Source organism: Oncorhynchus kisutch, linkage group LG20, assembly GCF_002021735.2.
Source record: "Oncorhynchus kisutch isolate 150728-3 linkage group LG20, Okis_V2, whole genome shotgun sequence".
Lineage (NCBI taxonomy): Eukaryota > Metazoa > Chordata > Actinopteri > Salmoniformes > Salmonidae > Oncorhynchus > Oncorhynchus kisutch.
Window position 1 is genome coordinate 22,354,679 of NC_034193.2, and position 18,303 is coordinate 22,372,981.

Sequence of the window (18,303 nt, forward strand, 5' to 3'; positions counted from 1 at the left end):
TTTATTTTGGTCTTGTGTGGTCCGGTTGTGCTGTCCCCATTGTCCCTTTGCATACAGCTCCCAGGCTGAAGTCTCTGTGCACTCACACATCCCACAGTATTTTCAGCAAGTGGCCAGAAAAGCTATCATTACCCCACTGGGAATATTCCGCATGCTGAACACTACAGTTTGGCACCCGTCATATTTTTCTTTTGACTAAATATTGAATGGTTGGAGTCTGGTCGTACTTTACACACGCATGCTGTTATGTTTTTTCAGCTGCGGTGGACATATCTGAAATTCCTGGCTCCTCTTGTGTATGGACTTGTAAATTCAAAAATGTCCTTCATATTCATCCTCACCAGCACCACCCCAACATCAACATGGTGAAAATTGTGGGTTTCTATGTTTGTAGTAAAAAAATAAGTGTTTTCCAATGACATCGGTGGACATTGTGTGATTTTGATCAATTGTGAGTAGGTGTTGATGTCATTGGAAATACTTATCTTTTTCTATCTTTTTTACTACGAAACATAAACGCGCCATTTTCACATAGGTTGACGTTGGGGTGGTGCTGGAGATGATGAATATGAAGATTAGACCTTTTCTTTCGACTGTTTTTACATTTTTTACATTTATTTCACCTTTATTTAACCGGGTAGGCCAGTTGAGAACAAGTTCTCATTTACAACTGCGACCTGGCCATGGTAAAGCAAAGCAGTGCGACAAAAACAACAACACAGAATTACACATAAACAAACATACAGTCAATAACACAACAGAAAAACCTATGTACGGTGTGTGCAAATGTAGAAGAGTAGGGAGGTAAGGCAAAATATAATTCAGTCAGTTTGCTTCCAACACTGTAGCATGTGCACACTGTGTAGTTTCAGCGCCCCCTATTGGTATGGCTAATTAGTGCAGTCTGTCATCTCAGTATAATATACAGCAGTGGTCTGGCCAGGCAAGCTTTGGCTCTAACCTAGCACTTAAACCGTAGCGTTTACTTGACAGGTTGAATCAAGTCCAACACTGTTTTTCAATGGACTTTCATTTGTATTAGCCCTCCAATAATACCTATCTGGTTTGGGTACCTTTTAAATTGACATTTTAGTCCCCTGGGGGAATTGAACCTACAACCCTGGCGTTGCAAGCACCATGCTTTACCAACTGAGCCACACGGGAGAGGAAAATTACAACTAATAGCCTTTAGTTATTGCACAACCTCCAAAAACACAGTGAAGATAGTTGCAGAAACGGTTTGCTTAAAATCAGTGTTGGGTGTCCTCTCCATGACATTGAATTAAACATTACCTGCTGTATCACTACAGTATACATTTCTAACAAATGTCCTGCCCTAAGAAATAGCGGTAGCTGTATTGGATGGAGTTTGGGGAGAGTTGGTGGTTGGTGCTTTTAATGTCGACGCCACACCTGTGTCCCTGAACTCGTTGTTTTCCCCCTGGGGTCCTGGCAGTAAGGTTCCTCACTCAATGGCCACACTGTTCTAACCCTGTTTGCTCTCAAAACAGGAGAGGTGAGGTAGCTGGGCGGAGGGCCTGCTTGCCTTGAGAAAACCAAACACTCCACCCTCCTCCTCCTACTTTTCCTCTTCCTTGTCCTTCCCGCTCTCAGCCGGCTTGTTTACGTCCCCAAAAATACCCAACCAGTGTGTTGTTACCCCTTGTTATATTGAGAGTATCTCTCCCTGTCAATACTTAGCCATTGTGGCCTAACCTCTTCTTATAAGGAAGAGATGCATTATTAACACAGCCAATCCAGACCCCTCTCCTCCAATGGCTCGATCTCTGGGCTTACAACGTGCTGGTTTTGCCTCCTTAAAGGTCCAATGCAGCCGTTTTTATCTCAGTATCAAATCATTTCTGTGTTAACAATTTTGTACTTCACTGTGATTTGTTTTTAATTAAAATGGTCCAAAAAATTAATAAATGCTTTTTTAGCAGAGACATTTCTCAAGCAAGAATTTTGCTAAGACTGTCTGGGAGTGGTCTGAATGGGTAGGGGGAAAGTAAAAAATAGCTGTTATTGGCAGAGCGGTTTGGAACTCTCTCTCTCATTGTTTTAACTAATTTACGGCCAAAACTCCGTCCCACCAAAACAGGCTGACGTTTCAGACAGTGTTTTCAAACAGCCCTTACTCTCTTTTTCACAGTATCCAACCTCATAGTTTGGAAATATATATATATAAAACACATGAAAATCAAATGTTTTACTCCACTGGGCCTTTAAGGTAAACAACTAGTCAGTTTATGGCTATGCACGTACAGTTTATATGGCCCTCTTCATCCAATCATACAAGACTGTAAAGACAGGTAGAACAGGCGGTGGCTTAATGATTCACCCTGTCACATTGGTCCAGGAGCTAGAGACATTGAAGTAGAAAAAGTTAAAGGGAACATTGCTCCCTTTCTTTCATATGACATTTTGATCATCAAATTCCATGAGAGGGGTAGTTGGGGTGGTAGTGGCAGTACGGGCTGTACCCTTGCCTTCGGACTCTTTCAGTCTCCAGACTCCACCCCTTTTGAGAACCCACTGGAGCTGAACTAGGTGTTGGGCATTCTATGTTTTACACTTTTGCTTTCTGAGATTGAAAAGGAGGAAGCGCTAGGAGGGGAAATTACTGGGGGGTTTCATTACAGGCCAGTCTTCCTGCCCGTGAGCCCCAGGCAGACAGCATGGTTTTGGGCATGGTGGACAGCCTTCTGGGCCCGGTTCCTCCTGGAACTCAACACAGACAGGTATGGGAGGGTCTCCCATGATGGCTCTCTTGCTCTGGACTCATTGAGACTCACCTGGCAGGCTCTTGTTATAGCTAAATGTCTTATGAAGTTCTATTGAGTGTCTATTTGAACATTTTGATGTTTTTTTGTGCTTTGAGCTTTAGGAAGTGAAATCTCTGTGTTAGTCAATGTTGACCCAAGGTGTTGACACAGTAGGCTTTGCTTGGCACGGACATCTGAAACCTGACAGGTTGGAACTGAAATGTGTTTATGCCGCATCAGTTGTTTGGACGCGGCTCTAATTGGCTTTTCACTGCCATTGGCAACAGTTGAATTGCGACTACGCTCTCCAATGAGAATACTGTTTCTTTGCTTGTTTTCTTTGATGAACCGTCTATGATTGGTGATGTGAATTTTTTTTGCAGACTTATCTCAAGATTTACACAATTTGGCCTATACAATCTACGACGATCATAATTCATCTGTTCTGCTTGGTTTCATGATATACGTAACAGCTTGTTAATCATTACCATCGTTTGTTTCTTTCCATATCTGCTCAGGATGCGTCACAGATAAACATCTTTCCTCTGGAGTCATAATTGATATCAATGAATGCTGTCAGCAAAATTATAGCTCGGAAAAAAGTAGGCCGTAAGAGTCAACCGTATCCAGGACAGCCTCTAGTCATAGGTGTTTTTAATGTTGATTTGCTTATACAGTCCACCCACACATTAGCTACTGTATGTACAGTGCATTCGAAAAGAATTCAGACCCCTTGACTTTTTCCACATTTTGTTAGGTTTCAACCTTATTCAAAAATGGATTCATTTGTTTTTGTTCCTCATCAATCTACACACAATGTCCCATAATGACAAATCAAAAGCAGGTTTTTAGAATTTTTGGCACATTTATTAAAAATAAAAAGCGGATATATCACATTTACATAAGTATTCAGACCCTTTAGTCAGTACTTTGTTGAAGCACCTTTGGCACCGATTACAGCCTTGAGTCTTTTTGGGTATGAGGCTACAAGCTTGGCACATATATATATTTGGGGAATTTCTCCCATTCTTCTCTGCAGATCCTCTCAAGCTCTGTCAGGTTGGATGGGGAGTGTCGCTGCACAGCTATTTTCCAGTCTCTCCAGAGACTGTTTCGATTGGGTTCAAGTCTGGGCTCTGGCCCTGCCACTCAAGGACATTCAGAGACTTGTCCCGAAGCCACTCCTGCGTTGTCTTGGCTGTGTGTTTAAGGTCGTTGTCCTGTTGGAAGGGGAACCTTTGCCCCAGTCTGAGGTCCTGAGCGCTCTGGAGCAGGTTTTCATCAAGGATCTCTCTGTACTTTGCTACGTTCATATTTCCCTCGATCCACACTAGTCTCTCAGTCCCTGCCGCTGAAAAAAACATCCCCACAGCATGATGCTTCTACCACCATGCTTCACCGTAGGAATGGTGCCAGGTTTCCTCCAGATGTGACGCTTGGCATTCAGGCCAAAGAGTTCAATCTTGGTTTCATCAGACCAGAGAATCTTGTTTCTAATGGTCTGAGAATCCTTTAGGGGCCTTTTGGCAAACTTCAAGTTGGCTGTCGTGCCTTTTACTGAGGAGTGGCTTCCGTCTGGCCACTCTACCATAAAGGCCTGATTGGTGCCTGATTGGTGGAGTGCTGCAGAGATGTTTGTCCTCCTGGAAGGTTCTCCCATCTCCACAGAGAAACTGTTGACCTCTGTCAGAGTGACCATCAGGTTCTTGGTCACCTCTCTGACCAAGGCCCTTCTCTCCCAAATGTTCCGTTTGGCCGGGCGGCCAGCTCTAGGAAGAGTCTCGGTAGTTCCAAACTTCTTCTATGTAAGGATGATAGAGGCCACTGCGTTCTTGGGGATCTTCAATGCTGCAGACATGTTTTGGTACCCTTCCCCAGATCTGTGCCTCGACACAATCCTGTCTTGGAGCTCTACGGACAATTCCTTCAACCTCATGGCTTGGTTTTTGCTCTGACATACACTGTCAACTGTGGGACCTTATATAGACAGGTGTGTGCCTTCCCAAAACTTGTCAAATCAATTGAACTTACCACAGGTGGACTCCAATCAAGTTGTAGAAACATCTCAAGGATGATCAATGGAAACAGGATGCACCTGAACTCAATTTCAAGTCTCATAGCAAAGGGTCTGAATACTTATGTAAATACGTTTTTTTATTTTTTATAAATTATCAAAAAAACAGTTTTCACTTATTCATTATGGGGTATTCTGTGTAGATTGATGAGAATTTTATTTTTTAAATACTTTTTAAAATAGCACTGTAACATAACAAATTGTGGAAAAGGTCAAGGGGTCTGAATACTTTCCGAATGCACTGTACCTACCAGACATCATACTGCTGTTTTTAGTCACCTGTTAATGATTTCTCAATTCAAACAATGTCCACTTAACTCTCTTTGTGTACCAGGGCGGCAGGTAGCCTAGTGGTTTAGAGAGTTCTGACAGTAAATGAAATGTCGTTGGTTCAAATCCGGGAGCTAGGTAAAACATCTGTCGATGTGCCCTTGAGCAGGGCACTTAACCCTAATTGCTATGTAAAGTCGCTCTGGATAAGAGCGTCTTGCTAAATAACAAAACATGTACGTACTTTAGACCACAATTTTGACATTATATGATTACTAACTTTGTCTTAAAGGATAACTATAAATGTCCTATTTCCCTCCTGTAGCAAAACGAGGTGACGGACAGTGCATACCTGGGCTCGGAGAGCACTTACAGCGAGTGTGAGACGTTCACCGACGAGGACACGGGAGCCCTGGTCCAGCCCGAGATGCACGAGGATGTGGAGACGGACAGCGGCATCGAGGCCACGCTCCACGACCCAGAGGACAGTAGCAACAGGTCAGTTCTGGCTTACTTTTGCCTCTGCATGGTCATTCACAGTTTTCTCAGGACAGGCCCCTGGCCCAATAGTTAGTCCTGATCATCACCTCTAACCTCGGCCCCTTAACTCGACCCACATATGGTTGGCCAAAATCAAACCCTAACTATACCCCTTCACCCCGTACTTAGAACTACCATAATCATTAAAGGTAGACTCAGCGAAATGGCGTTGCTACGCGCAGCACAGCGGATATTGCGATGTGCGAAATGCAAGACAATCGCACACAGTATCTGCGCATGTGCACGGGTACGCTTCATGATTTTACCACGTGCTAGCCACGGGACCAAAACAGCGACGAAGTTGAGCCTCTCGCTTCAACACTCTTTGTTGCTGCGGAAATTGATCCACCGTGCTGTTTACTTTCTGCATCTACGTCATATCGCTGAGTCTACCTTGCGCTAAAGTTGTAATTTCGTATGTAGCTAAATCGAGGTGAGTCAAAGGTAGGTCGAAGCTGTCCTGAATACCACCCACGTTGAGTCACTGCTAATCACTCAGACACCAGGGTTTGACTGTAACATTATGGTACATATAGGTCGAAATAGTAATGGTAATTAACTAGGATAAGTCAAACCAACGCTAGCTCCAGTCATCACAGCTTCGTTAGCATCAAGCCTCTGTATCCCTTCTTAGTTTCTAGAGACGACTTGGAGTCTTATGTGGGTCACCAGACAGATTAGAGGCAATAATAGCCACCATTGTAATGGCCCTGGGCTTAAAATACCTTTCGTCTACCGAGAACAAAACGTCTTATCATATCAATCTAACTGAAGATGCCTTTTGTTTATGGTTGCTCCAGGGTGGTTGGTCTTGGCTGCTCCTCAAGTGCATGCAGGCTCTAATGTGCCTCTAGTCTAGTTATTTGAGGAACAAAGCCTGGAGATCGTAGTTATTTTGAGTGACGATTGTTTTCATTTGCTAAGGACCAGATGGTAGGTAGAGAATCGAGATCTTAGGTCATCGATATCATTTTCAAAGGCGTAATAGATCACCGACAGTTTGAAATGAACTTGCTTACCCCGTTATTAAACTACACTTTGGTTGTTGAACATTCTGCCCTCGTTTTTTGCTGCACGATATTCGACGTGACCTCACACTCAGACACAATGTAAAATCCAGAGACCTTGAAGAGACAGCTACGTGTGCCCTGATCTATCCACTGTATGTTTGAGTTTGTCTTTTGGTTGACTGTGAGCTTTGAGACAAGTTGATCTTCAGTGGCCAAGGGTTATGTGTTGCTGCAATGATTACAGTAAGTTAATCTTCTATGTTGACTTTTACCTGCACTTCTACCTCAACTTTTCTGGTTAGCGGAAATCAGGCAATAGCATGACACCTCTTGCCTTTTGAGCTCTATTTGTGTAGTATTATCAATGCCCAACGAGTTTGTTTCGAGTCAATGCTACTTTATTTGTCCCCTTAGGGCAAAAACTAGACATATTGTCCCTTCGGGGCAAATACTGATAACATATACCATTGTCTTGTGCTCTTTGTCTAAGGATTTGTTTTGGTAGGGTTCTTCCACCCCTAAGGATTTAATTGAGTCAATGGTTAGAATGAAGCAAAGATTATCAGCTGTGGTCACTCTGTAGTGCGTAACCCCAACACCCTGTCCCTAAAATGTCAGATTAGTGCCCGCCACCTGTTTGGAACAGCCACTTGACAACGTCCTTTTCACAGGCAGTTCCAGATATCTCTGTCAAGAGCTTATGCGTTTAAGTGTTTGATACCTAATTGTGGAAGTTTACATTGACTAATTGTTGATGTAGGCTAATTTGGCCGCGAGTGATTTTATATGCCCCCCCCCCCAAGTAAAAACAGCTCCAAGTGAATTTATATGCCCCCCCCAAGTAAAAACAGCTCCAAGTGAATTTATATGCCCCCCCCCCCAAGTAAAAACAGCTCCAAGTGAATTTATATGCCCCCCCCCCCCCAAGTAAAAACAGCTCCAAGTGATTTTATATGCCCCCCTAAGTAAAAACAGCTCCAAGTGATTTTAATTTTGGAAATCTGTTCCAAAGTATTCCCATGCATAATAGAGAGATACATTTGATCGGACACAAAGGTTAAGGTTTGAAATGATAATGTATTAGTCATCTTATATCTGTTTGGGCTTCTTGCGGTCAATATGCAGTCTACAAATTATTTGGAAATATGTTCTGGCCATCCGCTCAAAAAAGTAAATCCGCTCAAGAAAGTAGCTACTGTTTGGGTCTGTATTCTGACTCTATAAATGAGTTGTTTTTGCCTGTAGTGCTGGGGTCAGTCACGAGGGAGGAGGAAGTGTAGGGGAATGAGGTCTTATCTGCTGACTGTGTAACCTGTCTGTCCGGGTAGATGACAGATCTGGGGGGGTGGACCAGTTAACAGGGATGTGTTTGGACTTCCTGTCAACAGCTGTGCCTTGAATTCCAGGAAGTGTGGAGTTTGCTCTTTTTTTTTGCTCTTTTCCTTTTTTTTTTCTGGAAGGGGCCCTATCTTTACTTCGTGCTGATGGGGGCCAAAGCGCGGCCGGCAGGCACTTCCACTTTCTCCTGTTTCAGCAGTCCTGCACTATCAGCGGTTTGGCAGGAATCATGGAAGGTCGTCCCCTGACTCACCAGGGCTGAACTTCCCAAGAAATAAAGGACTTTCAGTGTATTTTGACCTTTCACTGGGCTGAATCGTGTTGACACATTTTGAATAGAAATGTATTCCACTGCCAAACTGCAAAGTCTATCCAACATCCATTTTCTACTCTGCTATGTCAGATCATGCCCCTGTTACTCTTGCCATACAGGTGTTTTCTTATACAACTTTCTAGATTTCACTTGTTGTGGCTATCTCAGGTCTCTCCTATCAATTCGTCCTTGAGGCAGATTCCTCTGCGTTTCAGCTCAGTTCCTTCTTTGAGTTCCATATTTCCTGTGTTGAATTGCCCTGTCTGTCACCGAGTCAGAAGAGCACTGCAGGTGAGTTACACAAACCAACCACAACCATTTTGAGTTGACGTCACGGTGAAAAGGTTTACAATGGGTGTCACCGCTGACAGCAATCAGAATGTGCTACTCTAAAATTATAAATTTTAGACGCTGCAATTGTTGTACAGCAGCCCTGTGTGTGTATCTCACATCATATCCCACTGGAGTCCACTGGAAACATGTGATGAGTCCCATGATGATCCTGCCCCATTAAAAAAAAAAACGAATTAAGTGAATCAGAACAATAACAACACACTCCCACCTCCCTGTCATGTGCTCTTGCATGAAGACCTAGACAAATGTCCTATTCCTACACATGATGACTCAACACTGTCAGTAACATTTAACAAAATGTTTAAGCTTCGGTTTTTCAACTCCTCCTAGTAGTTTCTGTGCCCCGGGAGACGGCCGTTACATGAATGAGTCTATGCTCTTGGCTGGGGATTAGGAGTTTAACAGGATTACCCAGCCCCAGCAACGTCCGCCCCTCGTGTCCTACCCCAGCACTACCTCACTCGGCTGGGCCCGGGCCGGTCACCGCACCTGCCTGGTGCCTCTGCTTAGCCCTTAATCGTATTAACCCTCAGCCACTCACAGCCTGCCTCCCCGTCTTGCCACAAGTCTATGGGGACGAGCCCATGGTAACAGGGGACAATCCGGCTGGTCACTTGTGAGGACTGATCATTTGTGGTTACAGACTGTGAGGAAGACTTTCTAGACGACCAAGTTGGCGGTAACCTATAAAACGTGCAAAGAAAGACGAGTGTGCGACTCTCAGTAACATGTTCTGGGTACCATGGACTAATCCCTTGAGTGGACAAGGTCTTTGGGATCGTCTCCTTAACTGAAGAACTGAGCAGTACTCCTCTTGGGTTGGTGTGACCAGTGAGCATTCAGGATTCCACTCTGGTTGACTGGAGGTCGTCTGTCTCCAGTTGCTCCGAGGTTGAGACGCGGGGGCAGCGGGCGACGTTTAAAGATGCGGTCTCTCTCCTCACCTGCCCTCCATGTGCGGGACCTTACTAGGGACCTCAGTGTCGGGCTGAGTAGTGGGTAAGTGGGCCCCGAATGTTGGGCTGCGAGTCAAATGTATTGAGGTTGAGGTTTTGAGTGCTATGCTATATGCTAGAGTGTTCAAGTGTTAGGGTGTCGCAAGTTTTGTGCTGAGTCAGTGTTAATTGTTTTTTAATGTTGGGTTGAGAGAGGCTGAAGTGTATCTGAAGTTGATCAGTGTTTAAGTGCAGGCTACCCTGTCGGTGGTTAGCGCACAGTGAATTTGAAGGTAGGATTGAGTGGGTTAAAAGTCTGTTGACTCTGTATGTGTAAACACAAGAAATAGAACTAGGCTTTGTCATTGGATTGACAGCAACCCTTGGAATGGTGCTGAGGTGTATATCCTGTGTGTATGTAGCTACAATCCAGCCACCCTTCATGTCCTGTTGGGGTACAAAGGAAAGTCTGGCTATCTAATACCCTTTCTTGTTACAGAAAGCAGGGCCACTGTATTGTATATCATCTGAACTCAGGTGAACCTACCAATTTGGCCGTCGCAGACCAGCCAAGCATGTCTATTTTGGTGGCTAAACATGACTAACTTTAGCTTTCCATGTATTTGTGTGAAAATTTGCCTGCTAATTTTAAACTTGACGAGAAGCTTTCGCCCAGTCTCTTTTCAATTAAGGTCACCCCTTAAGCTTACACTACATAGAACCCAGTGAAAGCGCTACTCTCATGCAGCGAGTGTAGCTAGACATTAGATGTATATTGCCGGTGGACCACAAACATTAAATGTGCTTCATCTTGACCAACGAGTCTGTGGGATTAATGAATTATCAGATTACCCTTAAAGACAACTGATTTTAAAACTTGTCCAGATTGCCGGGCGCTTTGTAGGGCTGTCTTAATCTGGGATGCCAAATATTCTATTGGTTGGATTTAGGCTAGTTGCTTTCAATGCATCACAGTTCAACACAAACGGTGTGCTAAGGTCTGCATATAGAACTTGGAACATATCCACACTCGTACTGTGATAGTTGAGCGCTTCTAATTTGGTTGAAGCCGTGTTAAAATAGATCATCCGTGTTACGGAAGCGATGCCTCCGTGGTCTGTTGGTGAAGGAAATTCAGACCTGTTTTTACAGTGAAGTGATAAACATATAGTCAGGTGTAAAAACTAAGCTCTAGCCTCATCCCTAAAGCCAACACCTCATTTGGCCGCCTTTCGTTCCAGTACTCTGCTGCCTGTGACTGGAACGAATTGCAAAAATCGCTGAAGTTAGAGACTTTTATCTCCCTCACCAACTTCAAACATCAGCTATCTGAGCAGCTAACCGATCGCTGCAGCTGTACATAGTCTATTGGTAAATAGCCCACCCTTTTCACCTACCTCATCCCCATACTGTTTTTATTTATTTACTTTTCTGCTCTTCTGCACACCAATATCTCTACCTGTACATGACCATCTGATCATTTATCACTCCAGTGTTAATCTGCAAAATTGTAATTATTTGCCTACCTCCTCATGCCTTTTGCACACATCGTATATAGACCCCCCCTTTGTTTTCTACTGTGTTATTGACTTGTTAATTGTTTACTAAATGTGTAACTCTTTGTTGTATGCTCACACTGCTATGCTTTATCTTGGCCAGGTCGCAGTTGCAAATGAGAACTTGTTCTCAACTAGCCTACCTGGTTAAATAAAGGTGTTCTCAACTAGCCTACCTGGTTAAATAAAGGTGTTCTCAACTAGCCTACCTGGTTAAATAAAGGTGTTCTCAACTAGCCTACCTGGTTAAATAAAGGTGAAATAAAAAAATATATAAAAAATATAAAAAACCTTACACAATCTAAGGAACAAACGCAGATACAGGCATAGAACCACAAACCATGAGTAGGTCAATTCAAGATTTTTCTGGCATTTCCACCCCTGAGACACCATTGATACAGACACCAATACAGTCACAAATTTGGGTAAATGTAGAAAAATACCTCCGTGAACGTGGCTATATGCAATTTCTGTGTGTGTACCTGAAGGGGTATTCTTCCTCCTATGTTTCCCTCTCCCCCTCTCTCTCTCTCTCTCTGTCTCTCTCTCTCTCTCACACTCTCTTTTATACACAATCATCCCTCTTTTCTCTCTCCCTCAGGTTCTCCCTGAGCTCTGAGTTGCACAGCCACACCCTGGTGACAGTGATTGGCGGGGATGAGGAACATTTTGAGGACTTTGGGGAGAGCAACACCTCGGAGCTGTTGCTGGACACCACTGAGGAGGGAACCGAGGGAGAGGGGGACTCATCCCACCTCCAGACCCCCGACCAGAGCAACTGCTCCTCCCTGCTACTCTCTCCCAGGTACGGGCCACCCTAAAGAACAGCAGCCAGGGTCATACTGAGCACTCAGAGTAAGACTGTGACAGCCTACACGTTCATATACGACACAACTGCTATGTTTTTAAGTGCCACGAATCAGTTCAAAACTCTGGCGTGTCGGATGAAGGTCACCCACAGTAGCTGCCACATTGTTACCAACAATAACATTACTTTATCCTAGGGCATCGTCTCTAAAGTCAAACACACAGCGCAGTTGTTGGCTCCTGTCAGGGAACAGGGAACGTGTTGTCTTGCTGGATAGAGTAGCACGGTGGATTTAGTCTCTGGAAATGGTGGTGGCACATTCCCAGCTACATTCTCAGCTCTAGTGTCCTAGCCACAACCTTCCCTGGTGCTGTTATAACAAGACTGACTGGCTGTATGTTTGGAAAGACTGGAGGTCAAACATGGATAAGAACTCTCTGGAGACCTCATTTCCAGTCCACTCCCACTGACTCCTGCTCCTGAAGGGCGAGGTAAAAAGGGAACAAGTGCAAAGTTCAATTACTTAGAACTCTTCCTGTTGCTGCTTACTCTTTAGAGCTACTGCACACCATACACTTACACATATCCAGTCATCAAGGGTAGACTTAACCAAGCGTGTTTATTGAGTGGAATTCAGACCAAACGGAGAGTTACAGGATTTCCATAGGCTCGCTAACAAAGCTGGCGTTTGAGCCAGCCAGTATGGACTGTGTTAAGTCTGTCTCACCTGACCACATCTGATCACTCACTCCCCTCTCTCTTTCTTCTGACACAGTACTGCTCTGCCTGAACACTCCTGAGCACTTTCCCTCCTCTTTTTCTGCAGCCGCTCCACCCCCTCCTTCTCCCACACTCTGTTTTCATCAGAGACCCTAAGCCGGATAATGCGTAATTCCCATTTGGGTGATATTTTTCCCTATCTTTCATGCCTGCAAATTCTTAGCCAGCTAACTGCCTGGGTTTTTCTCGGTCACAATATGGAAATAAGCCGGCCCAAGTGGATTGGCTTTAATGATTCCTTCCGAGTTACCAGTAATTCTAAACCTTTCCCTCCCTCTGTAAGTCACCCTTACAACCGTCAATTCCTTCCAACCAGAATGAGTGGGCACTAAGGCAATTTGAATGAGGCCATTGTGATTCAGGAGCATTGTGGTTAGTGCAGTAGTGTATGCGGTGATGCAGAGAAAATTTCTCTGACCCTCTCCACACTGCTGTGTGTAAACACACTCCTCTGTACGCACAGGACGCTAACCACTCTCCTCATCTTACTAGACACACACACACACACACACACACACCTAGATGTTACACTGCTGTTTCACTGCCACTCTGTCTACAAACCTACACTTCTGCATCACTACTACTGCTACACACAAACCCTACTGCAGCTGTTACTTCACATAAGTGTCCTTCACTACAGGCCAGCCAGCAGAACATGCCTGAGACAGCACAGCAGTGATTCTCAGGAACCTATGACCACCTCGAGACACACACGCCACACTTACAGGAATCGAGGCACACGCCACACATACAGGAATCGAGGCACACGCCACACATACAGGAATCGAGGCACACGCCACACATACAGGAATCGAGGCACACGCCACACATACAGGAATCGAGGCACACGCCACACATACAGGAATCGAGGCAAACGCCACACATACAGGAATCGAGGCACACGCCACACATACAGGAATCGAGGCACACGCCACACATACAGGAATGGAGGCACACGCCACGCATACAGGAATCGAGGCACACGCCACGCATACAGGAACCGAGGCACACTCCACGCATACAGGAATCGAGGCACACCCCACGCATACAGGAATCGAGGCACACTCCACGCATACAGGAATCGAGGCACACCCCACGCATACAGGAATCGAGGCACACTCCACGCATACAGAGGCGCACTCTTCTGAATAAATTATCAGCCAGAAAAGGTGTGGTGAGGAGAGGCTGCGGCGACCACACACACTCCAGTTAGCTATTGATGTTTGTTTATGTGCTAGTTATCGTGAGCTGAATATGAACCTCACTGCAGCTCCTCGGGGCCAAGTTACTAAAGTAATACATGAATATACATGAATACAGATAAAAGTGTTCCCCGTGACAGTAGCCCTTCTGTTGAAGGGGCGGGAAGAACCCTTGGTTGGAACAGTGCTCTTAGAAGGAGTTCATCCTTTCAGTTTACCCCCACACAGCTCAATTACTCACAAAAAGTTTCACTTTTCACAAACTCTCATGATCCTGCACTCTTGATCCCCGACGCTTCCTCTTGTCCTTCACCGTGCACCTCCCTTCTCTGTCACTCACTCCCCTTCTCCTCCTTTCCTCCTCTCTTTTTCTCCCCAGCACCCCCACTACTCTCCCTGCCAGCTTTCAGAGCTTCCTCAGGGAGGAAGCGCTGGACTTTTTCTGTAACCAATGTCACAAACAAATCTCTCGCCTGGAGGACCTCTCCACTCGCCTCAATTTCCTAGAGATGAATAGGTAACATTCCCCACCACTAAGGTTATCCCGTGTGTATGTGTGTGTGTATTGCCGTGTTGACTAGGTAACACACACTGCTCTCGCTCTCTGTGCGTGTGCTGTCCTGTTGTGTTCCGTTTGTAAGATGCACACAGGTGTGTTGTGTTTAATACTGTCAAACAGGCGGACACATGCATAGAGTTTGACAGCATTTGTGTGTATGTTTTTGAATAGGTCGTCACACACATCTCCACTCCACTCATCTTGACTCTTCAGTGCACGTTTGTGTGTGAGTTGCGGTGTGTTGACAGCGTTAGTGCTTGGTTGACTCGGCTTTGGGGAGAACCTCTCACTCAAACTCAAGCTTGCTCGTGGTGTCTGTTCTGTGGCGTTATAAATAAGGTTTCTAAGGTTCATAATCGATGTTGGTAAAGGTGAGTTTGGTGGGCCGCCGCTCTTTGCTCTAGCTGTTGGTGCCAGGTGGCCAACAGAAGGTTTGCCCAGAGTTCCCATTGCTCGTATCATTGCATGCCCTATGAGTTCCATGCATACATATCTCGCATCCTGTCAAGGTCATGGAAACAATTCCATGTGTGCAGTGACAAACGTTGCAAAAAGAAATATATATGCTAAACCTGAATTTACTTCCAGGTAATTGACGTCATTGGCAGTGGTGCATGGCTTATCATTGCTCTCATATTCCATTTAAAGTACTCACTCTATTACAGCCTTACAAATGGATTGAATCATCTTGTACCTGTTCAAGCATGAGTGCTGATGGAAAACCCAACCTTTTTAACTGATACACATGCTTTTGTGTCTGGGTTGTGTTCATTAGGCACCAAACGGATGAAAATGGACTGAAACAGGGAGTGACTAGGCCTACCTCCTAGACCAGTCCAATAAAAAACATGCATTTTTGTTTTCGGGTTGCATTTCAAATGCGGGCGTGTGTGTGTTTTATTGCTGTGGCGTATCTGCAGACGTGCATATGAACATGTACCTTACATTAGGATCCTGTGCTCCCCGTATGACAACCTCTTTATCCCTCTGCTTTTTGGAGCGAGGGATGAGGGGGTGGGGAGGAAGGACACCAAGAGACAGACGCTGTCTCTTTCATCTGTCTTTTCTCCCTTCTGACTGGTCTTCTGTTGTTCTACCCCCCCCCCCCCCCCCATTCAGCTCCAGCAAGAGGCTGTCCAGCAAGAAAGTAGCACGGTAGGTCAAAATGAGTTATTTTAATCAATTCAGTAGAACATTCTTTTAGATTGAACGTGAAAATATGGTGGATTTTGACGAACACAACTAGCTATCTTGACTTATCGTGAAGTTGTAAAGTGAAAGTTTTCTAGGACGGAACAGTTTTGAGCTGCTTTTTAAATTTTTTATCACAAACATTTATTTCTTCTCCCTGGCGTTTCAGACACCTCCTCCAGAACAGCTCCATGACGCTGGACAGCATGAGTGAGCTGTCCCGTGACATACTGGACCTGGCTGACACCGACATCACTGACAAGGTCAGAGTTCAACGTCATAAGATTATACCGCATCCTACCGAGTTTATCAACCGTGTCAAACAGCATTATACAGCACTGTATGTCAATGTAAAGAAAGAGTTCAGCGTCAAACAACACATGCAGTGTAGGATACACAGTGTCATACACAGTATTTTATTTTATTTATTTTTATTTTACCTTTATTTAACCAGGTAGGCAAGTTGAGAACAAGTTCTCATTTACAATTGCGACCTGGCCAAGATAAAGCAAAGCAGTTCGACAGATAAAACGACACAGAGTTACACATGGAGTAAAAACAAACATACAGTCAATAATGCAGGATAAACAAGTCTATATACAATGTGAGCAAATGAGGTGAGAAGGGAGGTAAAGGCAAAAAAGGCCATGATGGCAAAGTAAATACAATATAGCAAGTAAAATACTGGAATGGTAGTTTTGCAATGGAAGAATGTGCAAAGTAGAAATAAAAATAATGGGGTGCAAAGGAGCAAAATAAATAAATTAATTAAAATTAAATACAGTTGGGAAAGAGGTAGTTGTTTGGGCTAAATTATAGGTGGGCTATGTACAGGTGCAGTAATCTGTGAGCTGCTCTGACAGTTGGTGCTTAAAGCTAGTGAGGGAGATAAGTGTTTCCAGTTTCAGAGATTTTTGTAGTTCGTTCCAGTCATTGGCAGCAGAGAACTGGAAGGAGAGGCGGCCAAAGAAAGAATTGGTTTTGGGGGTGACTAGAGAGATATACCTGCTGGAGCGTGTGCTACAGGTGGGAGATGCTATGGTGACCAGCGAGCTGAGATAAGGGGGGACTTTACCTAGCAGGGTCTTGTAGATGACATGGAGCCAGTGGGTTTGGCGACGAGTATGAAGCGAGGGCCAGCCAACGAGAGCGTACAGGTCGCAATGGTGGGTAGTATATGGGGCTTTGGTGATAAAACGGATTGCACTGTGATAGACTGCATCCAATTTGTTGAGTAGGGTATTGGAGGCTATTTTGTAAATGACATCGCCAAAGTCGAGGATTGGTAGGATGGTCAGTTTTACAAGGGTATGTTTGGCAGCATGAGTGAAGGATGCTTTGTTGCGAAATAGGAAGCCAATTCTAGATTTAACTTTGGATTGGAGATGTTTGATATGGATCTGGAAGGAGAGTTTACAGTCTAACCAGACACCTAAGTATTTGTAGTTGTCCACGTATTCTAAGTCAGAGCCGTCCAGAGTAGTGATGTTGGACAGGCGGGTAGGTGCAGGTAGCGATCGGTTGAAGAGCATGCATTTAGTTTTACTTGTATTTAAGAGCAATTGGAGGCCACGGAAGGAGAGTTGTATGGCATTGAAGCTTGCCTGGAGGGTTGTTAACACAGTGTCCAAAGAAGGGCCGGAAGTATACAGAATGGTGTCGTCTGCGTAGAGGTGGATCAGGGACTCACCAGCAGCAAGAGCGACCTCATTGATGTATACAGAGAAGAGAGTCGGTCCAAGAATTGAACCCTGTGGCACCCCCATAGAGACTGCCAGAGGTCCGGACAGCAGACCCTCCGATTTGACACAAGTATCATACACAGTATCATACACAAGTATCATACACAGTATCATACACAGTATCATACACAGTATCATACACAGTATCATACACAGTATCATACACAGTATTATACTTGCATTGTTGGGTTTAGAGCTAGCAAGAAAGGCATTTCACTACCTGTGCATTTGACATTAAAACTTGAAACCACTGAACATAAAATAAAAATATCATCCAGTTCTCAATAGCATCATTTAAATGCAATAAATCACCGGTCAATTCCACACAGTGTAGTGCCACTTGTAGCCCCCCCCATTGTGGGCTTAAAGAGATCGTAGACAACACTGTTCTGTGCTAACCCTCACCCCGTCCTCCTCCCAGGTGCTCCTACTGGAGCGTCGCGTGGCGGAGCTGGAGAAGGACTCGGAGGCTAGCGGGGAGCAGCACGCGCGCCTCCGCCAGGAGAACCTGCAGCTGGTGCACCGGGCCAACGCCCTGGAGGAGCAGCTCAAGGAGCAAGAGCTCCGCGCTGAGGACCACCTGCACCAGGAGACCCGCCGCCACAAGGACGCCCTCACCAAGCTGGAGCGGGAGAGGGGCCTGGAGCTGGAGAACCTGCAGGCTAGGTATGTGGGGGGTGGGTGTGTGGTGTGCGTGTCCATAAAGACGAGGAGAAAGGTTAGCAACCTGTGCGTAGCATCCTCAGCTCTGCCCAGGTGTGTGTGTGTGTGTGTGTGTGTGACTGTTGCAAGGCTGGCCAGCAGGTTGCCTGGTACATAGGCCTTTAGAGGCTGTGATTGTCAACACTGCTCCAATGATTGCGTCG

General features: G+C 45.1%; 1 protein-coding gene across 4 annotated transcripts in view; it reads left to right on the forward strand.

The window, feature by feature from the left end:
* rab11fip3 (RAB11 family interacting protein 3 (class II)) overlaps positions 1 to 18,303 on the forward strand; it is a 45,439-nt gene that overhangs the window by 19,736 nt on the left and 7,400 nt on the right. Inside the window, exons 1-7 of one of the 4 annotated variants that reach the window (XM_031799215.1) lie at positions 2,397 to 2,741; positions 5,435 to 5,607; positions 11,757 to 11,960; positions 14,325 to 14,462; positions 15,624 to 15,659; positions 15,865 to 15,958; positions 17,859 to 18,103. In XM_031799215.1, the coding sequence (XP_031655075.1) occupies positions 2,679 to 2,741; positions 5,435 to 5,607; positions 11,757 to 11,960; positions 14,325 to 14,462; positions 15,624 to 15,659; positions 15,865 to 15,958; positions 17,859 to 18,103 (953 nt within the window). In that variant the 5' untranslated portion in view covers positions 2,397 to 2,678. Of the gene's footprint in view, positions 1 to 2,396; positions 2,742 to 5,434; positions 5,608 to 11,756; positions 11,961 to 14,324; positions 14,463 to 15,623; positions 15,660 to 15,864; positions 15,959 to 17,858; positions 18,104 to 18,303 lie in introns of those variants that run through there. The other 3 variants (XM_031799214.1, XM_020453718.2, XM_020453717.2) reach the window with 3 other exon arrangements.